Source organism: Diaphorina citri, unplaced genomic scaffold (assembly GCF_000475195.1).
Source record: "Diaphorina citri unplaced genomic scaffold, Diaci psyllid genome assembly version 1.1 scaffold948, whole genome shotgun sequence".
NCBI lineage: Eukaryota > Metazoa > Arthropoda > Insecta > Hemiptera > Psyllidae > Diaphorina > Diaphorina citri.
The window spans coordinates 12,920-28,127 of record NW_007378379.1 but is presented as its reverse complement, the minus strand read 5'-3'; the positions used below and the strand labels follow the sequence as shown (position 1 = coordinate 28,127).

Genomic DNA, 15,208 nt, shown 5'->3' with positions numbered 1-15,208 from the left:
CTGTATATTTTGACACATTATGGAGAGTAGATATGAGCTTCTCATCTTTCAAATCCAAAAAATATTCAGGGGTTCCAAGACTTTGCGAACGCTCTGTATATTTTGACACATTATGGAGAGTAGATACGAAACGCCCCTTCCGTTGCCTAGCAACGGGACACGTATGGTGAGGCGCGACTGCGCAGAAATTTCAAATTTCACGCACACGAGCAACGAGCACGACGGGTTTTTTGAAAAGAATATTAGAATAAAGAATGAAAAGATTTGTCTGGAAAATCAAATTATTTGATTAGTTTATAGTTTATACCAAGTTTTCTCTGTTTTCTGATGAAATCAGACCTTAAATAGAACTAATCCTGTGTTAACTTTGTAAAACTTTGTGTGAAAAGTTTTGACCGTAATGGCGATTTTCAGCATGATGAAACTCCGTTCAATATCTTTCCTTGTGTTGTGTCTGCTCCTGCTATGTTGTAGAGGTGATAAGAAGCAGGATGCAGATAAGAAGAGCACGTTCAAACCTACGGATGAATGGCAAACTGTGGAAGAAGGTAACTATGCCCTTTGGACACACTGACACAGCCTGTCTGGTTAGCTTGGAAGTTAGCATGTCTCCCTTAAGTTTTACCGTCGTATGTATGAAATCTAAAGATAAACTTAAGTTTAACTTAAGACAAACAATGTTTAAGAAGAGCACGTTCAAACCTACGAACGAATGGCAAACTGTGGAAGAAGGTAACTATGCCCTTTGGACACACTGAAACACACAGCCTGTCTGGTTAGCTTGGAAGTTAGCATGTCTCCCGTTTTAGGTTTACGGGTTTGATTGCCATTTGGGTTGAACTCCATCCTAAATGAATAAGGTTCTTTCTTGGAGCTGGTTTTCCCTTATCCTGCCTCTATTTGAGCTCTATATGATTTTGGGATGATGAGACTTCTCTAAGTTCCCCTGATTGAAAAATGATCCCCTCAATTATCTTTCCTTGTGTTGTGTCTGCTCCTGCTATGTTGTAGAGGTGATAAGAAGCAGGATGCAGATAAGAAGAGCACGTTCAAACCTACGAACGAATGGCAAACTGTGGAAGAAGGTAACTATGCCCTTTGGACACACTGAAACACACAGCCTGCCTGGTTAGCCCTTTCCTTGTGTTGTGTCTGCTCCTGCTATGTTGTAGAGGTGATAAGAAGCAGGATGCAGATAAGAAGAGCACGTTCAAACCTACGGACGAATGGCAAACTGTGGAAGAAGGTAACTATGCCCTTTGGACACACTGAAACACACAGCCTGCCTGGTTAGCTTGGAAGTTAGCATGTCTCTCTTAAGTGTTAGGTTTATGGGTTTGATTGCCATTTGGGTTGAACTCCATCCTAAATGAATAAGGTTCTTTCTTGGAAGAGCTGGTTTTCCCTTATCCTGCCTCTATTTGAGCTCTATATGATTTTGGGATGATGAGACCTCTCTAAGTTCTCCTGATTGAAATATGATCCCCTCAATGATTTGAGCTCTATATCATTTTGGGATGATGAGACCTCTCTAAGTTCCCCTGATTGAAAAATGATCCCCTCAATGCTCAATTCCCTTTTATAAAGAGGTTATAAAATTTGCAGAACAAGTAAGTATTAACATCACTTTTGTTTCTAGGTGATATTCTTCCATCAGGACTTCATTACCGGATGAACCTCCAAACGGGGAAGAAGGAGGCTAAACTAATTGATTTGAATGGCAATGAAGAAGACACTGGAACATCTCTCACCTATGATAAAAATAAACAAGAGACTCTCGTGGATGACAAGGTTGCAGAATCCATCAAGAAAATAGATGATGAAACCAGACAGGTAAGTTACAACATGATTGTTATGTATGTGGCTTTGTATGATTGGTAAATTAAAAGCTATTAGTTTCTAGGTGATATTCTTCCATCAGGACTTCATTACCAGATGAACCTCCAAACGGGGAAGAAGGAGGCTAAACTAATTGATTTGAATAGTAATGAAGAAGACAAGGGAACATCTCTCACTTATGATAAAGATAAACAAGAGACTATCGTGGATGACAAGGTTGCAGAATCTATCAAGAAAATAGATGATGAAACCAGACAGGTAAGTTACTACATGATTGTTATGTATGTGGCTTTGTATGATTGGTAAATTAAAAGCTATTGTGAGTTTCATGCCAGCTTAAGCTCAACACCAGGTAACTGTCACAAAAAAGGGGTAGGTGGAAAAAAAAAAATATAAAAAAAATGGCTTTTTGCTGAAAATTCAACCAATTGAGATTTTGATATCAGAGACTAAGAAATTTAAACAAAACATCAATTTGCCACAAAGTAAAGCAAGATGCCATCTTGTGATGTCACTAAATAAATCCAATATTTTCCTTTGTAGGCTCCCGATGCAAGAACAATTGACCCATCTGACGAGGACAAACTGAAGCAGCTCATCAAAGGAGAGAAAAACAAAGAGGAATTTCGGAACTACGAAGAACTGAAATCCATATTTGAAGAAATGAACATGACCGTTGAGACCGACATTGAAATTATGAACAAGCTGTTTCAATCGTTTGACCTACCATCTGGCGAAACAGAGAATGTCAACGTGGAAGATGATGTGATCAGTTATCTGAAGGACTTTGAATATTTGGTGTCACAGATTGACAATGCGAGGCACTTTGTTCATCAGAATGGGTGAGTGTTGAATTTTTCTAATAAGACATACTTACACAACTGGTTGGGCGACCTGTGGTCCCATGCATACTCTCTTGAGTAGTACCAGTGTCAGTGGAAAATGAGCTATGAAATCACCAATTGTAAATAATGAAATTATAATCCTTGATGTAATAATAGTTAGGTACCTATGACCAAATAATAATTGCAAGAATCCTAGATAAAACAATAGATATGTAGGTATGATTAATTGACTACCTGTAGCAAGTAGGTATTTCCTTACCATGACAATGCTTAGTCTTTTTCCCTCTTCTCTCCCATATCTCTTTCCCTCCTTTCTCTATTTTTCTCCCTCTATGGTTAGTTGTTATTTTATAACCAATGTCCATGCCGGTATTGCAATTTAAGCATTGTAGAAAAAATAGGTATTTACGAATTATTTCTTAACCTCTTTTTACTTTCTATTATTCTTTCCAGGATACCTACATGTGATTATATCTACAGAAACTAAATATAATCACATCTTTTACCTACATACTTAGGTAGTTTTAAAAACTTGCGATCTCTGTAAGATGGACTGTAGGTGCATGGGTAAAATCTAACGAACATTTTAACCCATTAACCCATATAGGTAACTTAAGCACCTATGATATAGCTTTAGGGTGTGGTTATGTACCGGGTTGAGATAAGTTTTTCGTCAAAAATGAGTGGAAGGTAACCAGTTTAACTCCATACACAAAAAGCCCAATCTGAGGCTTAGGTGTAGGGGCTAGACACCCCTGAAGGATGGGTTAAGCTTCTACGAATCACTAGGCAAGGTGAATGCCCCAGGCATTCTGTCTGCTTTCGCAAATAAAATAAGACTTATTAATAAGAAGCACCTTTGAGGTACAAAATAAATATGCATAGGTATTTGTTTTTCAGAAAGAAAGACGAACTAAGGTAGAAAATATTTCTGCCATATAAAATTATTAGAGACTTTGGTCCCAAAAATGGCACTCATGTTCTGAGAAAGAAATGGGGATGATGAAAACCTGAAAGTTAAAACAAAGCTGTTTTCGATTGTGTGAGTTTTAAGTCAGTCATCATACGAAATTTCTCTTTGGACTAGTTTGGACTGGCAGCGGGTATGGTAGGAGGCCATTGTCCAAACTAGTCCATAGAGAAATTTTGTATGACGACTGGAAATAAAAGTCACAAAACCTAAACGAATAAGGCCCTGTCTATATCTACCAATATCTGTACTCTCGTGTTGACCTTTGGCCTTTGGTTTATTTTTGGGGCGTTTTTCAACTATCTGCGCTTGCGCACAAGACCAAAATGCATTTCAACATGAGCCCGTAGACACACCACCTGATGTTTGGAATGTTTAACATTACATTATCGAACATAATGATTTTTTCCGTTCCAGAGGCAGTTCCTACAAAAACATACGATATCGGTCTCGGCATTCCTGCTGAACCGAATGTTTAACATTACATTATCGAACATAATGATTTTTTCCGTTCCAGAGGCAGTTTCTACAAAAACGTCTGGAGACTAGTGTAGATAGCTAAAAAATAAAATTTGTTCTTTTCTTCACTTTTGAAGCTAAGAAAAGTCTAAAATCGGCAGTAGAAAGTGGTACGGTAAATAAAATTATTGTAACAGGTACTCGGACTTTGTCTCCTAAGGTGTGTCCACACATAGTCGATGGCCGTCGATCGATCGACGTGAATTTACTGTGAATTGATGTGGATCAAAGTCGACTGAAACCGTACACTGCCTTGACAACATGATTCACCTCTTCGATTGACGGGGTCGACTATGTGTGGACACAGCTTTACCTTCCATTCAACACGTCAACTTCCACGACTTAGACTTGTAGCTATTCAACACGTTGACTTCTATGAGTTGTACTTATAGATATTCAACACGGTCACTTCTACGAGTTAGAGTTATAGTTATAAAAACACGTTGACTTCTATGAGTTAACACGCTCACTCCTACCTTTCGTTCAACACGTTGACTTCTATGAGTTGTACTTATAGCTAATCAACACGGTCACTTCTACGAGTTGGACTTATAGTTATAATGTAATAGGGTGTTGCCATTATGTAATATTTTGTCAATTGCCTGTATTGTATTCACTTTAAATAAATTACAATTACAATTACAATAAAAACACGTTGACTTCTATGAGTTAACACGCTCACTCCTACCTTTCGTTCAACACGTTGACTTCTATGAGTTGTACTTATAGCTAATCAACACGGTCACTTCTACGAGTTGGACTTATAGTTATAATGTAATAGGGTGTTGCCATTATGTAATATTTTGTCAATTGCCTGTATTGTATTCACTTTAAATAAATTACAATTACAATTACAATAAAAACACGTTGACTTCTATGAGTTAACACGCTCACTCCTACCTTTCGTTCAACACGTTGACTTCTATGAGTTGTACTTATAGCTAATCAACACGGTCACTTCTACGAGTTGGACTTATAGTTATAATGTAATAGGGTGTTGCCATTATGTAATATTTTGTCAATTGCCTGTATTGTATTCACTTTAAATAAATTACAATTACAATTACAATAAAAACACGTTGACTTCTATGAGTTAACACGCTCACTCCTACCTTTCGTTCAACACGTTGACTTCTATGAGTTGTACTTATAGCTAATCAACACGGTCACTTCTACGAGTTGGACTTATAGTTATAATGTAATAGGGTGTTGCCATTATGTAATATTTTGTCAATTGCCTGTATTGTATTCACTTTAAATAAATTACAATTACAATTACAATAAAAACACGTTGACTTCTATGAGTTAACACGCTCACTCCTACCTTTCGTTCAACACGTTGACTTCTATGAGTTGTACTTATAGCTAATCAACACGGTCACTTCTACGAGTTGGACTTATAGTTATAATGTAATAGGGTGTTGCCATTATGTAATATTTTGTCAATTGCCTGTATTGTATTCACTTTAAATAAATTACAATTACAATTACAATAAAAACACGTTGACTTCTATGAGTTAACACGCTCACTCCTACCTTTCGTTCAACACGTTGACTTCTATGAGTTGTACTTATAGCTAATCAACACGGTCACTTCTACGAGTTGGACTTATAGTTATAATGTAATAGGGTGTTGCCATTATGTAATATTTTGTCAATTGCCTGTATTGTATTCACTTTAAATAAATTACAATTACAATTACAATAAAAACACGTTGACTTCTATGAGTTAACACGCTCACTCCTACCTTTCGTTCAACACGTTGACTTCTATGAGTTGTACTTATAGCTAATCAACACGGTCACTTCTACGAGTTGGACTTATAGTTATAATGTAATAGGGTGTTGCCATTATGTAATATTTTGTCAATTGCCTGTATTGTATTCACTTTAAATAAATTACAATTACAATTACAATAAAAACACGTTGACTTCTATGAGTTAACACGCTCACTCCTACCTTTCGTTCAACACGTTGACTTCTATGAGTTGTACTTATAGCTAATCAACACGGTCACTTCTACGAGTTGGACTTATAGTTATAATGTAATAGGGTGTTGCCATTATGTAATATTTTGTCAATTGCCTGTATTGTATTCACTTTAAATAAATTACAATTACAATTACAATAAAAACACGTTGACTTCTATGAGTTAACACGCTCACTCCTACCTTTCGTTCAACACGTTGACTTCTATGAGTTGTACTTATAGCTAATCAACACGGTCACTTCTACGAGTTGGACTTATAGTTATAATGTAATAGGGTGTTGCCATTATGTAATATTTTGTCAATTGCCTGTATTGTATTCACTTTAAATAAATTACAATTACAATAAAAACACGTTGACTTCTATGAGTTAACACGCTCACTCCTACCTTTCGTTCAACACGTTGACTTCTATGAGTTGTACTTATAGCTAATCAACACGGTCACTTCTACGAGTTGGACTTATAGTTATAATGTAATAGGGTGTTGCCATTATGTAATATTTTGTCAATTGCCTGTATTGTATTCACTTTAAATAAATTACAATTACAATAAAAACACGTTGACTTCTATGATTTAACACGCTCACTCCTACCTTTCGTTCAACACGTTGACTTCTATGAGTTGGACTGGTAGCTATGAAATACGTTGACTTCTAGTTGGATTTGTAGACAATTCAACACGTTGACTTCTACGACTTGGCCGTGTAATTATAGAACACATAGCTCGTATCGTTATTATTCACGGGGAAAGGATACTGTATGTGTTTGGCGGCCAGATAGGCGGCCCCGGTAGCATGGCCGGCTTTCAGCTTGATGAGGGAGATTTCTCGTACGCGAACGCGGTCTTTGGCGGCAAGCTGTCTCTCGAACCCAGGCTTGATTAGGTCCCAGGACTTCCATACCGAACCGGAGCATACGATAGGGAGACCGCCCGGCTGGTTGAGTAACTCCTGTTGAGACGAAAAGGAGAAGAAAGGTAAGGAGATGCAACAGAAACTGTACTACATTTTTATTAATCTACTCGAGTACTTGAGCCGTATTTTATTATGTGACTTCTTTATTGATTCAACCAAAGAGATTCCGCTTTGGACGTCCACACTTGATGCCATAGGCCGCCTATTTATTTTCATTTTCAGTGTTTGTCAGAAAGAGGGCCTCTGAGTGGAATTTGACTATTTTTTGCTGAAAAATTCCAAGAATTGAAGAGTCTCTCATGTGAAAGGATACATATGTTTTAATAAATGGGTTTCTGTTTTCTGCGGGTTATCATATCACCATCAGGGTGTCTACCAAAATGGAAAAATAAAATTCCCTGACTTTTCTCGGTTTTCCAGTCCATTTTTTCCAAATTTCCTTCGGGACGATATGTGACCTTAGCAGTTACAGTTCCCTCTGTCCTTTGTCAAACTCAACCACCTCTTGAAAAAAAAAAAAATTAAACGAGTGACGCTAGTTAACCAGTGGCCTTCTATGAAGGCATCGACCAAGGTGATTTCTGATTCTGATACACCCTGTATATATTTTTGAAAAGCGTCGTGTGCATCGTATGAAACGCCCCTTCCGTTGCCTAGCAACGGGACACGTATGGTGAGGCGCGACTGCGCAGAAATTTCAAATTTCACGCAACACGCACACGAGCACGACGGGTTTTTTGAAACTATAAACTATAAGTTTATCTATACCAAGTTTTCTCTGTTTTCTGATGAAAATGAAATCAAATCAGAGCTTAAATAGAACTAATCCTGTGTTAACTTTGTGTAAGTAAAACAGGAAACAGAGGAAGAAAGGTATGTGAAGGACGAATTGTAGTAGGTACTTAGGGACCTGGAGATCCTAAAGGTAGAAACACACTACTATCACGTCACGTGAGCTCACATGACGTGATAGTAGTGCGAAATGTAATGTGCTTAAGTTTGTTTTGAGTAGACAAGACTGATAGACCTTAATATTTCTCTCTGGATGTTGACATTCAGTTTTTTTACAAGATCGGGTAGGTTGTTTCTTAGGCCAGCCATTGGTTGGCCTTAAACACGAAATCCCCTTCGTGATAGTAGTGCGAAATGTAATGTGCTTAAGTTTGTTTTGAGTAGACAAGACTGATAGACCTTAATATTTCTCTCTTGATGTTGACTTTCAGTTTTTTTTTTTTTTACAAGATTGGGTAGGTTGTTTCTTAGGCCAGCCACTGACTATCAGGTAAACCTGACAGATCTACCTGATAGTGATTGGTTAGCCTAAAACACGAAATCCCCTTTATTGTACCCAAATAAGAGTCCTTGTACTGCTCCTCCTGATTACTTGGTGGGCGAGGGTTTGATTCCGTAATTGTATTTAAGGTGTGTCCACACATAGTTGATCAATGTCGACTGAACCGTCCACATTGCCTCGACAATATATGTTCACCCCTCGTCGGTCAATTATGTTTGCACACAGCTTTACCACAGTGTACTTTACCGTATTCTTGAAACTAGTCAATATTTTATGTTTAATCTATAGTTTGTACTTGGGGGGAAAAAATGACCTTTACCCAGTTGTAAATTTAAGTCCATGTGATAGCCATTGGCTGGTGTAGATAAAAATTGAGCTTTCGATATGCTTAAACTAAAATTGGAAGTTGTATTTCAAGATAAGTAATTCTATTCTATGATTTCTATGCCTTCCGTGACTGGGATTCGAACCTGCAACTAAAGTCACCTAGGTACTTTGAGTAAATCACAACTTCTTTTCCTGTCAGAAAAAAATGTAGAAAATGAAAAATCATTTTTTTTTCCCCCCGATGGAAACGAAATTTATTTTTTCAAATTTAAAATCAACAATAAAACAAAATACTGTTCACAGATGAAACTCGAGTGTCCTTGCAGTCTCCGGATGGACGTGAGCGCGTGTGGAGAAGGCTTTAGTGTTTAATGTTTCAAATGCAGGCAACAACAAAATATTTGGAAATTTTCAAGGTGTGCGCTAATTTTTTCCAGGAGTGAGAAGGCTTTAGTGTTTAATGTTTCAAATGCAGGCAACAACAAAATATTTGGAAATTTTCAAGGTGTGCGCTAATTTTGTCCAGGAGTAGATAAGGTACCTAATGTGCACTAAAAAAATTATAGGGTCTACCTTCTTTAGGGTACACTTGCATAACAATTCCAATCCTAATAAGTATAGAAGGCTTTAGTGTTTAATGTTTCAAATGCAGGCAACAACAAAATATTTGGAAATTTTCAAGGTGTGCGCTAATTTTGTCCAGGAGTGTACTACTATGAGCTTGAGCTCCCACAAGATGTAGCTACTCATTCACTACAATATTACTAATTAACTGCGCCACAGGCATTTTTTTAATCTTTTACCTACATACTTAGGTAGTTTTAAAAACTTGCGATCTCTGTAAGATGGACTGTAGGTGCATGGGTAAAATCTAACGAACATAACTTAAGCACCTATGACGGTCTGAGCGTGAGAGGCTGCCATTACCGATAACTGAGCTAAAAATTCAACAAGAAGAAAATAATATGACTCTAATATTGCACAAAGGTGAGGTACATAATTTATAGGGGACCTATGACGAAAATAATAGACTCTTGAGTGGAAGGTAACCAGTTTAACTCCACACAGAAAAAGCCCAATCTGTGAAGGACTTTGAATATTTGGTGTCACAGATTGACAATGCGAGGCACTTTGTTCATCAGAATGGGTGAGTGTTGAATTTTTCTATTAAGACATACTTACACAACTGGTTGGGCCACCTGTTGTTAAAAAAAAAAAAACTGGTCCCATGCATACTCTCTTGAGTAGTACCAGTCTCAGTGGGAAATGAACTATGAAATCACCAATTGTAAAGTTAAAAAAAAAAAAAAAAAAAAAAAAAAAAAAACTGGTCCCATGCATACTCTCTTGAGTAGCACCAGTCTCGGTGGGAAATAATGAGCTATGAAATCACCAATTGTAAATAATGAAATTATAATCCTTGATAAAATAATATAATATGTAGTTAGGTGCCTATGACCAAATAATAATTGCAAGAATCCTAGATAAAACAATAGATAGGTATGTAGGTATGATTAATTGACTACCTATAGCAAGTAGGTATTTCCTACAATACTTAGTCTATCTCTCTCTTTCCCTCTTCTCTCCCTCATCTCTTTCCTTCCTTTCTCTCTTTTTCTCCTTCCATGGTTAGTTGTTATTTTATAACCAATGTCTGCGCCGGTATCACAATTTAAGCATTAAGAGTATCCACGATGCTCCAAACTCGATGATAGGTACAAAGAAACCTGAGCCCGGCCGAACAGAATAGGCATTTCCTAACCAAGCACCCTGCTCACTCTTCTCTCAAAACCAGCAACCTAAAAGTATGTATCTCCTCTCGTTTTTCTGTGTCTTTTATGTCCATTTTACGTGTTAACATTCCATACTCTTAAGCTACCGACAACCAACCCAGCTAACTATCAATCTTATTTTGACATTCAGGGAGCCCGAGCCCGGCCGAACAGAATAGGCTCGGCCACCATCTCCTAACCAAGCGCCCCGCTCACTCTCTTCTCTCAAAACCAGCGACCTTAAAGTATGTATCTGCTCTCATTTTTCTGTGTCTTTTATGTTCATTTTACGTGTTAACATTCCGAACTCTTGAGCTACCGACAACCAACCCAGCTAACTATCAATATTATTTTGATGTTCAATTTTTCATTTTCTTCCCAGAATCACCAAAATCATCTTGCCCTGTTTGAATTCATCGAGTTTTGAAATCAGAACCGAAGCTCTCAAGTTGTTGGGGTCAGCTGTTCAAAATAATGTCCCCGTTCAGATCAAATCTCTCGAACAGAATATTCTGCAACCGATACTTCATTTGTTTGATCAACACGTCATTAGCAAGGAACATATCAAAGCAGGTAATAGGCAAAGTGGGCCAGACTAGTTAGTTTTTAAGATAGTATACCGAACCGAAGCTCTCAAGTTGTTGGGGTCAGCTGTTCAAAATAATGTCCCCGTTCAGATCAAATCTCTCGAACAGAATATTCTGCAACCCATTCTGCATTTGTTTGATCAACACGTGATTAGCAAGGAACATATCAAAGCAGGTAATAGGCAAAGTGGGCCAGACTAGTTAGCTTTTAAGAGTGGTTATGTACCGGGTTGAGATAAGTTTTTCGTCAAAAATGAGTGGAAGGTAACCAGTTTAACTCCATACACAAAAAGCCCAATCTGGGGCTTAGATGTAGGGGCTAGACACCCCTAAAGGATGGGTTAAGCTTCTACGAATCACTAGGCAAGGTGAATGCCCCAGTGACCAATCAAATGCCTTGAGATTATGCTTAGCACGAACTTAAGAGCCAGCATTTTGTTCATAAATATGGGTGTTAGATGTAGGAGCTAGACACCCCTAAAGGATGGGTTAAGCTTTTATGAATCACTAGGCAAGGTTAATGCCCCAGTTCATTTGTTTGATCAACACGTCATCAGCAAGGAACATATCAAAGCAGGTAATAGGCAAAGTGGGCCAGACTAGTTAGCTTTCAAGGCAAAATAAATGCATAGGTATTTGTTTTTCAGAAAGAAAGACGAACACTAAGGTAGAAAATATTTCTGCCATATAAAATTATTAGAGACATTGGTCCCAAAAATGGCACTTATGTTCTGAGAAAGAAATGGGGATGATGAAAACCTGAAAGTTAACACAAAGCTGTTTTCGATTATGTGACCAAGGTAGTATACCTATCTTGTAAGTGCTAGGTCAATTCCCACCAAGGGGGATGCTATCCTAAAGATAAGGTTTGTTCTTTGGAACAGTTTCTCCTATCCTGTCCTCCTTCTCTGGATTTCAGGACAATAAGACCTCAGTTGTTACACTTGTTTACAGTGAAATACAGTGCCTTCCATGAAATCTTGGAAAAAAAAAAAAATCTGTTGAGTTGTTAGCACTAGGTCGTGGGTTCGATCCCCGCCCGGGAAAAAATAAAAATTGAGTAGGTCATAACTCCAGTATCAAAGTACTACGTTTTTAAGGCCTTTAACTTGATGTATCACAATCAGGGGATTCCCATTTAAGATTTTGAAGTTGACCCCCCTCGGGCCGACCCTGGCTTCGGCCAAAATTTGGCGACTACTTAAAAAAGTTCCATTTTAAAAGATAAAACACTACCTCAAATTTCAGCTTCTCATCTTTCAAATCCAAAAAATATTCAGGGGTTCCAAGACTTTGCGAACGCTCTGTATATTTTGACACATTATGGAGAGTAGGTAAATGAAAATCATTTCATGTCATGCTGATTTCTCGCCCTTTCTGTTCTCAGGTGAGCGAAATCCTGTTGACCAACCTGAAGCTGTGCGACAATTTCCGGCACGACAAACAGTTGCGCAACATTCTCATCAATCTGAATCATCAACTTCAAGACTACGATGAACAAGCGGCCCTTAATTTGCAACAACTCTATGAGGTATTTGTGAAACAGGGGACGATAGAGGAGGTGGTAGTGAAAGATAGGACGATAGAAGAGGTGGTAGTGAAAGACAGGACGATAGAAGAGGAAGGAGTAAAACAGGAAACAGAGGAAGAAAGGTATGTGAAGGACGAATTGTAGTAGGTACTTAGGGACCTGGAGATCCTAAAGGTAGAAACATGTGAGCTCACGTGACGTGATAGTAGTGCGAAATGTAATGTGCTTAAGTTTGTTTTGAGTAGACAAGACTGATAGACCTTAATATTTCTCTCTTGATGTTGACATTCAGTTTTTTTACAATACCGGGTAGGTTGTTTCTTAGGCCAGCCACTGGTTGGCCTTAAACACGAAATCCCCTTTATTGTACCCAAATAAGAGTCCTTGTACTGCTCCTCCTGATTACTAGGTGAGCGAGGGTTTGATTCCGTAATTGTATTAAGGTGTGTCCACACATAGTTGATCAATGTCGACTGAACCGTCCACATTGCCTCGACAATATATGTTCACCCCTTGTTGGTCAATTATGTTTGGACACAGCTTCACCACAGTGTACTTTACCGTATTCTTGAAACTAGTCAATAGCCATATAAAATTATTAGAGACATTGGTCCCAAAAATGGCACTTATGTTCTGAGAAAGAAATGGGGATGATGAAAACCTGAAAGTTAAAACAAAGCTGTTTTCGATTATGTGACTTTTAAGTCAGTCATCATACGAAATTTCTCTTTGGGCTAGTTTGGACTGGCAGTGAGTATGGTAGGAGGCCATTGTCCAAACTAGTCCATAGAGAAATTTTGTATGATGACTGGAAGAAAAAGTCACAAAACCTAAACGCGAAATTTCTCTTTGGACTAGTTTGGACTGGCAGCGGGTATGGTAGGAGGCCATTGTCCAAACTAGTCCATAGAGAAATTTTGTATGATGTCTGGAAGAAAAAGTCACATAATCGAATAAAACTCAACTTGAAAACCTAAACAAATAAGGCCCTGTCTATATCTACCAATATCTGTACTCTCGTGTTGACCTTTGGTTCATTTTTGGGGCGTTTTTCAACTATCTGCGCTTGCGCACAAGACCAAAATGCATTTCAACATGAGCCCGTAGACACACCACCTGTGATGTTTGGAATGTTTAACCTTACATTATCGAACATAATGATTTTTTCCGTTCCAGAGGCAGTTTCTACAAATGATGTTTGGAATGTTTAACATTACATTATCGAACATAATGATTTTTTCCGTTCCAGAGGCAGTTTCTACAAAAACGTCTGGAGACTAGTGTAGATAGCTAAAAAATAAAATTTGTTCTTTTCTTCACTTTTGAAGCTAAGAAAAGTCTAAAATCGGCAGTAGAAAGTGGTACGGTAAATAAAATTATTGTAACAGGTAAGTACTCGAACTTTGTCTCTCAAGGTGTGTCCACACATAGTCGATGGCCGTCGATCGATCGACGTGAATTTACTGTGAATTGATGTGGATCGAACTCGACTGAAACCGTACACTGCCTCTTTTTCTTACACTCTTTTTCGGGGTTCAAGTTCTAAGAATCCAAGCAATAAACAGACAAATATATTTCTTTATTTTTATACTAAACTTACTGAGGTAAATTTTAAAATGTTGACTGTATCTGTGTGTTTCAGGGAATGAGCTAGACCACGTGTATCGACTGAAGAGTGCTGCCATCTATGCCATCTCCTGTCTAATACGAAACTTTCCCACTGCTCAGAATGACTTTATCAAGATTCTTTTCTTCACTTTTGAAGCTAAGAAAAGTCTAAAATCGGCAGTAGAAAGTGGTACGGTAAATAAAATTATTGTAACAGGTACTCGAACTTTGTCTCTCAAGGTGTGTCCACACATAGTCGATGGCCGTCGATCGATCGACGTGAATTTTTATCAAGAATGGAGGTCTCAATATTCTGCTCAACGAGAAGATCTTTCTGAATAACTGTGAGAATGGATACAAGTTACAGGTATGATATGTATATTGACGTTAAACAGGGAGTAGAGCAGCTAGTCCGGCTGAGGGATTTTAAACAGGGAGTATTCCTGAATTTCCCTTGCTAAAGAAATAGCAAAGGTTAAGTGCGAAGGGCATCCACTCGTAAAATTTCTGTAGCCAAAACCAAATGTCAGCCCAAAGCAATGACTCTATTTAGGACTGATTGAGAGGCTGACGAAAACGCCGACCCTGTCTGTGCACGGGAAAAGGCGAAGAAGAAGATCTTATAGATAGGATGGAAAGTAATGTATTTTCTAGCTGTTTTAACTATTCTTCCTTCCTTTGCTTTCAGCTCAAGATAGCGTCTCTCATTAACACTCTGCTCCAAGAACGGTACGATGCTCAAATCAGTCTCAACATCCACCTCTCCAAGCTGCAAGAACTCAACTCTAGTGTCTCTCCCGACCACCAGAGTGCGTATGAATTGAACCTCACACGCAGTCAGTATCTGACGGCACGGTCCAAGCTGGACCAGTACAACGAGCGAGATTTGCATCAGTCCCTCGCCAACCTTCACTGGTGCAACATCGCCAAGCAGCTGTTCATTAAGAACAATTATAAAGCCAATATGGAAACGGTGAGTGAATGACTTAAGAAATATTAATAATAATAATT

The 15,208-nt window shown here is 38.2% G+C and overlaps 1 protein-coding gene and 1 long non-coding RNA gene across 2 annotated transcripts; one reads left to right on the top strand and one right to left on the bottom strand.

The window, feature by feature from the left end:
* The first annotated feature begins 231 nt into the window (after positions 1–231).
* LOC103513268 (nucleotide exchange factor SIL1) lies at positions 232–15,182 on the top strand. Its single transcript, XM_026826520.1, has 7 exons — positions 232–548; positions 1,640–1,833; positions 2,383–2,681; positions 10,854–11,044; positions 14,232–14,332; positions 14,493–14,564; positions 14,886–15,182. Exons 1-7 carry the CDS (start codon positions 401–403, stop codon positions 15,180–15,182), a joined length of 1,302 nt encoding a protein of 433 aa, XP_026682321.1. The 5' UTR covers positions 232–400.
* LOC113469084 lies at positions 13,174–13,775 on the bottom strand. Its single transcript, XR_003392620.1, has 2 exons — positions 13,563–13,775; positions 13,174–13,419 (listed from the first exon to the last, which is right to left on the bottom strand). It is a non-coding gene; the product is annotated as an uncharacterized LOC113469084 (long non-coding RNA).
* Positions 15,183–15,208: the final 26 nt, after the last annotated feature.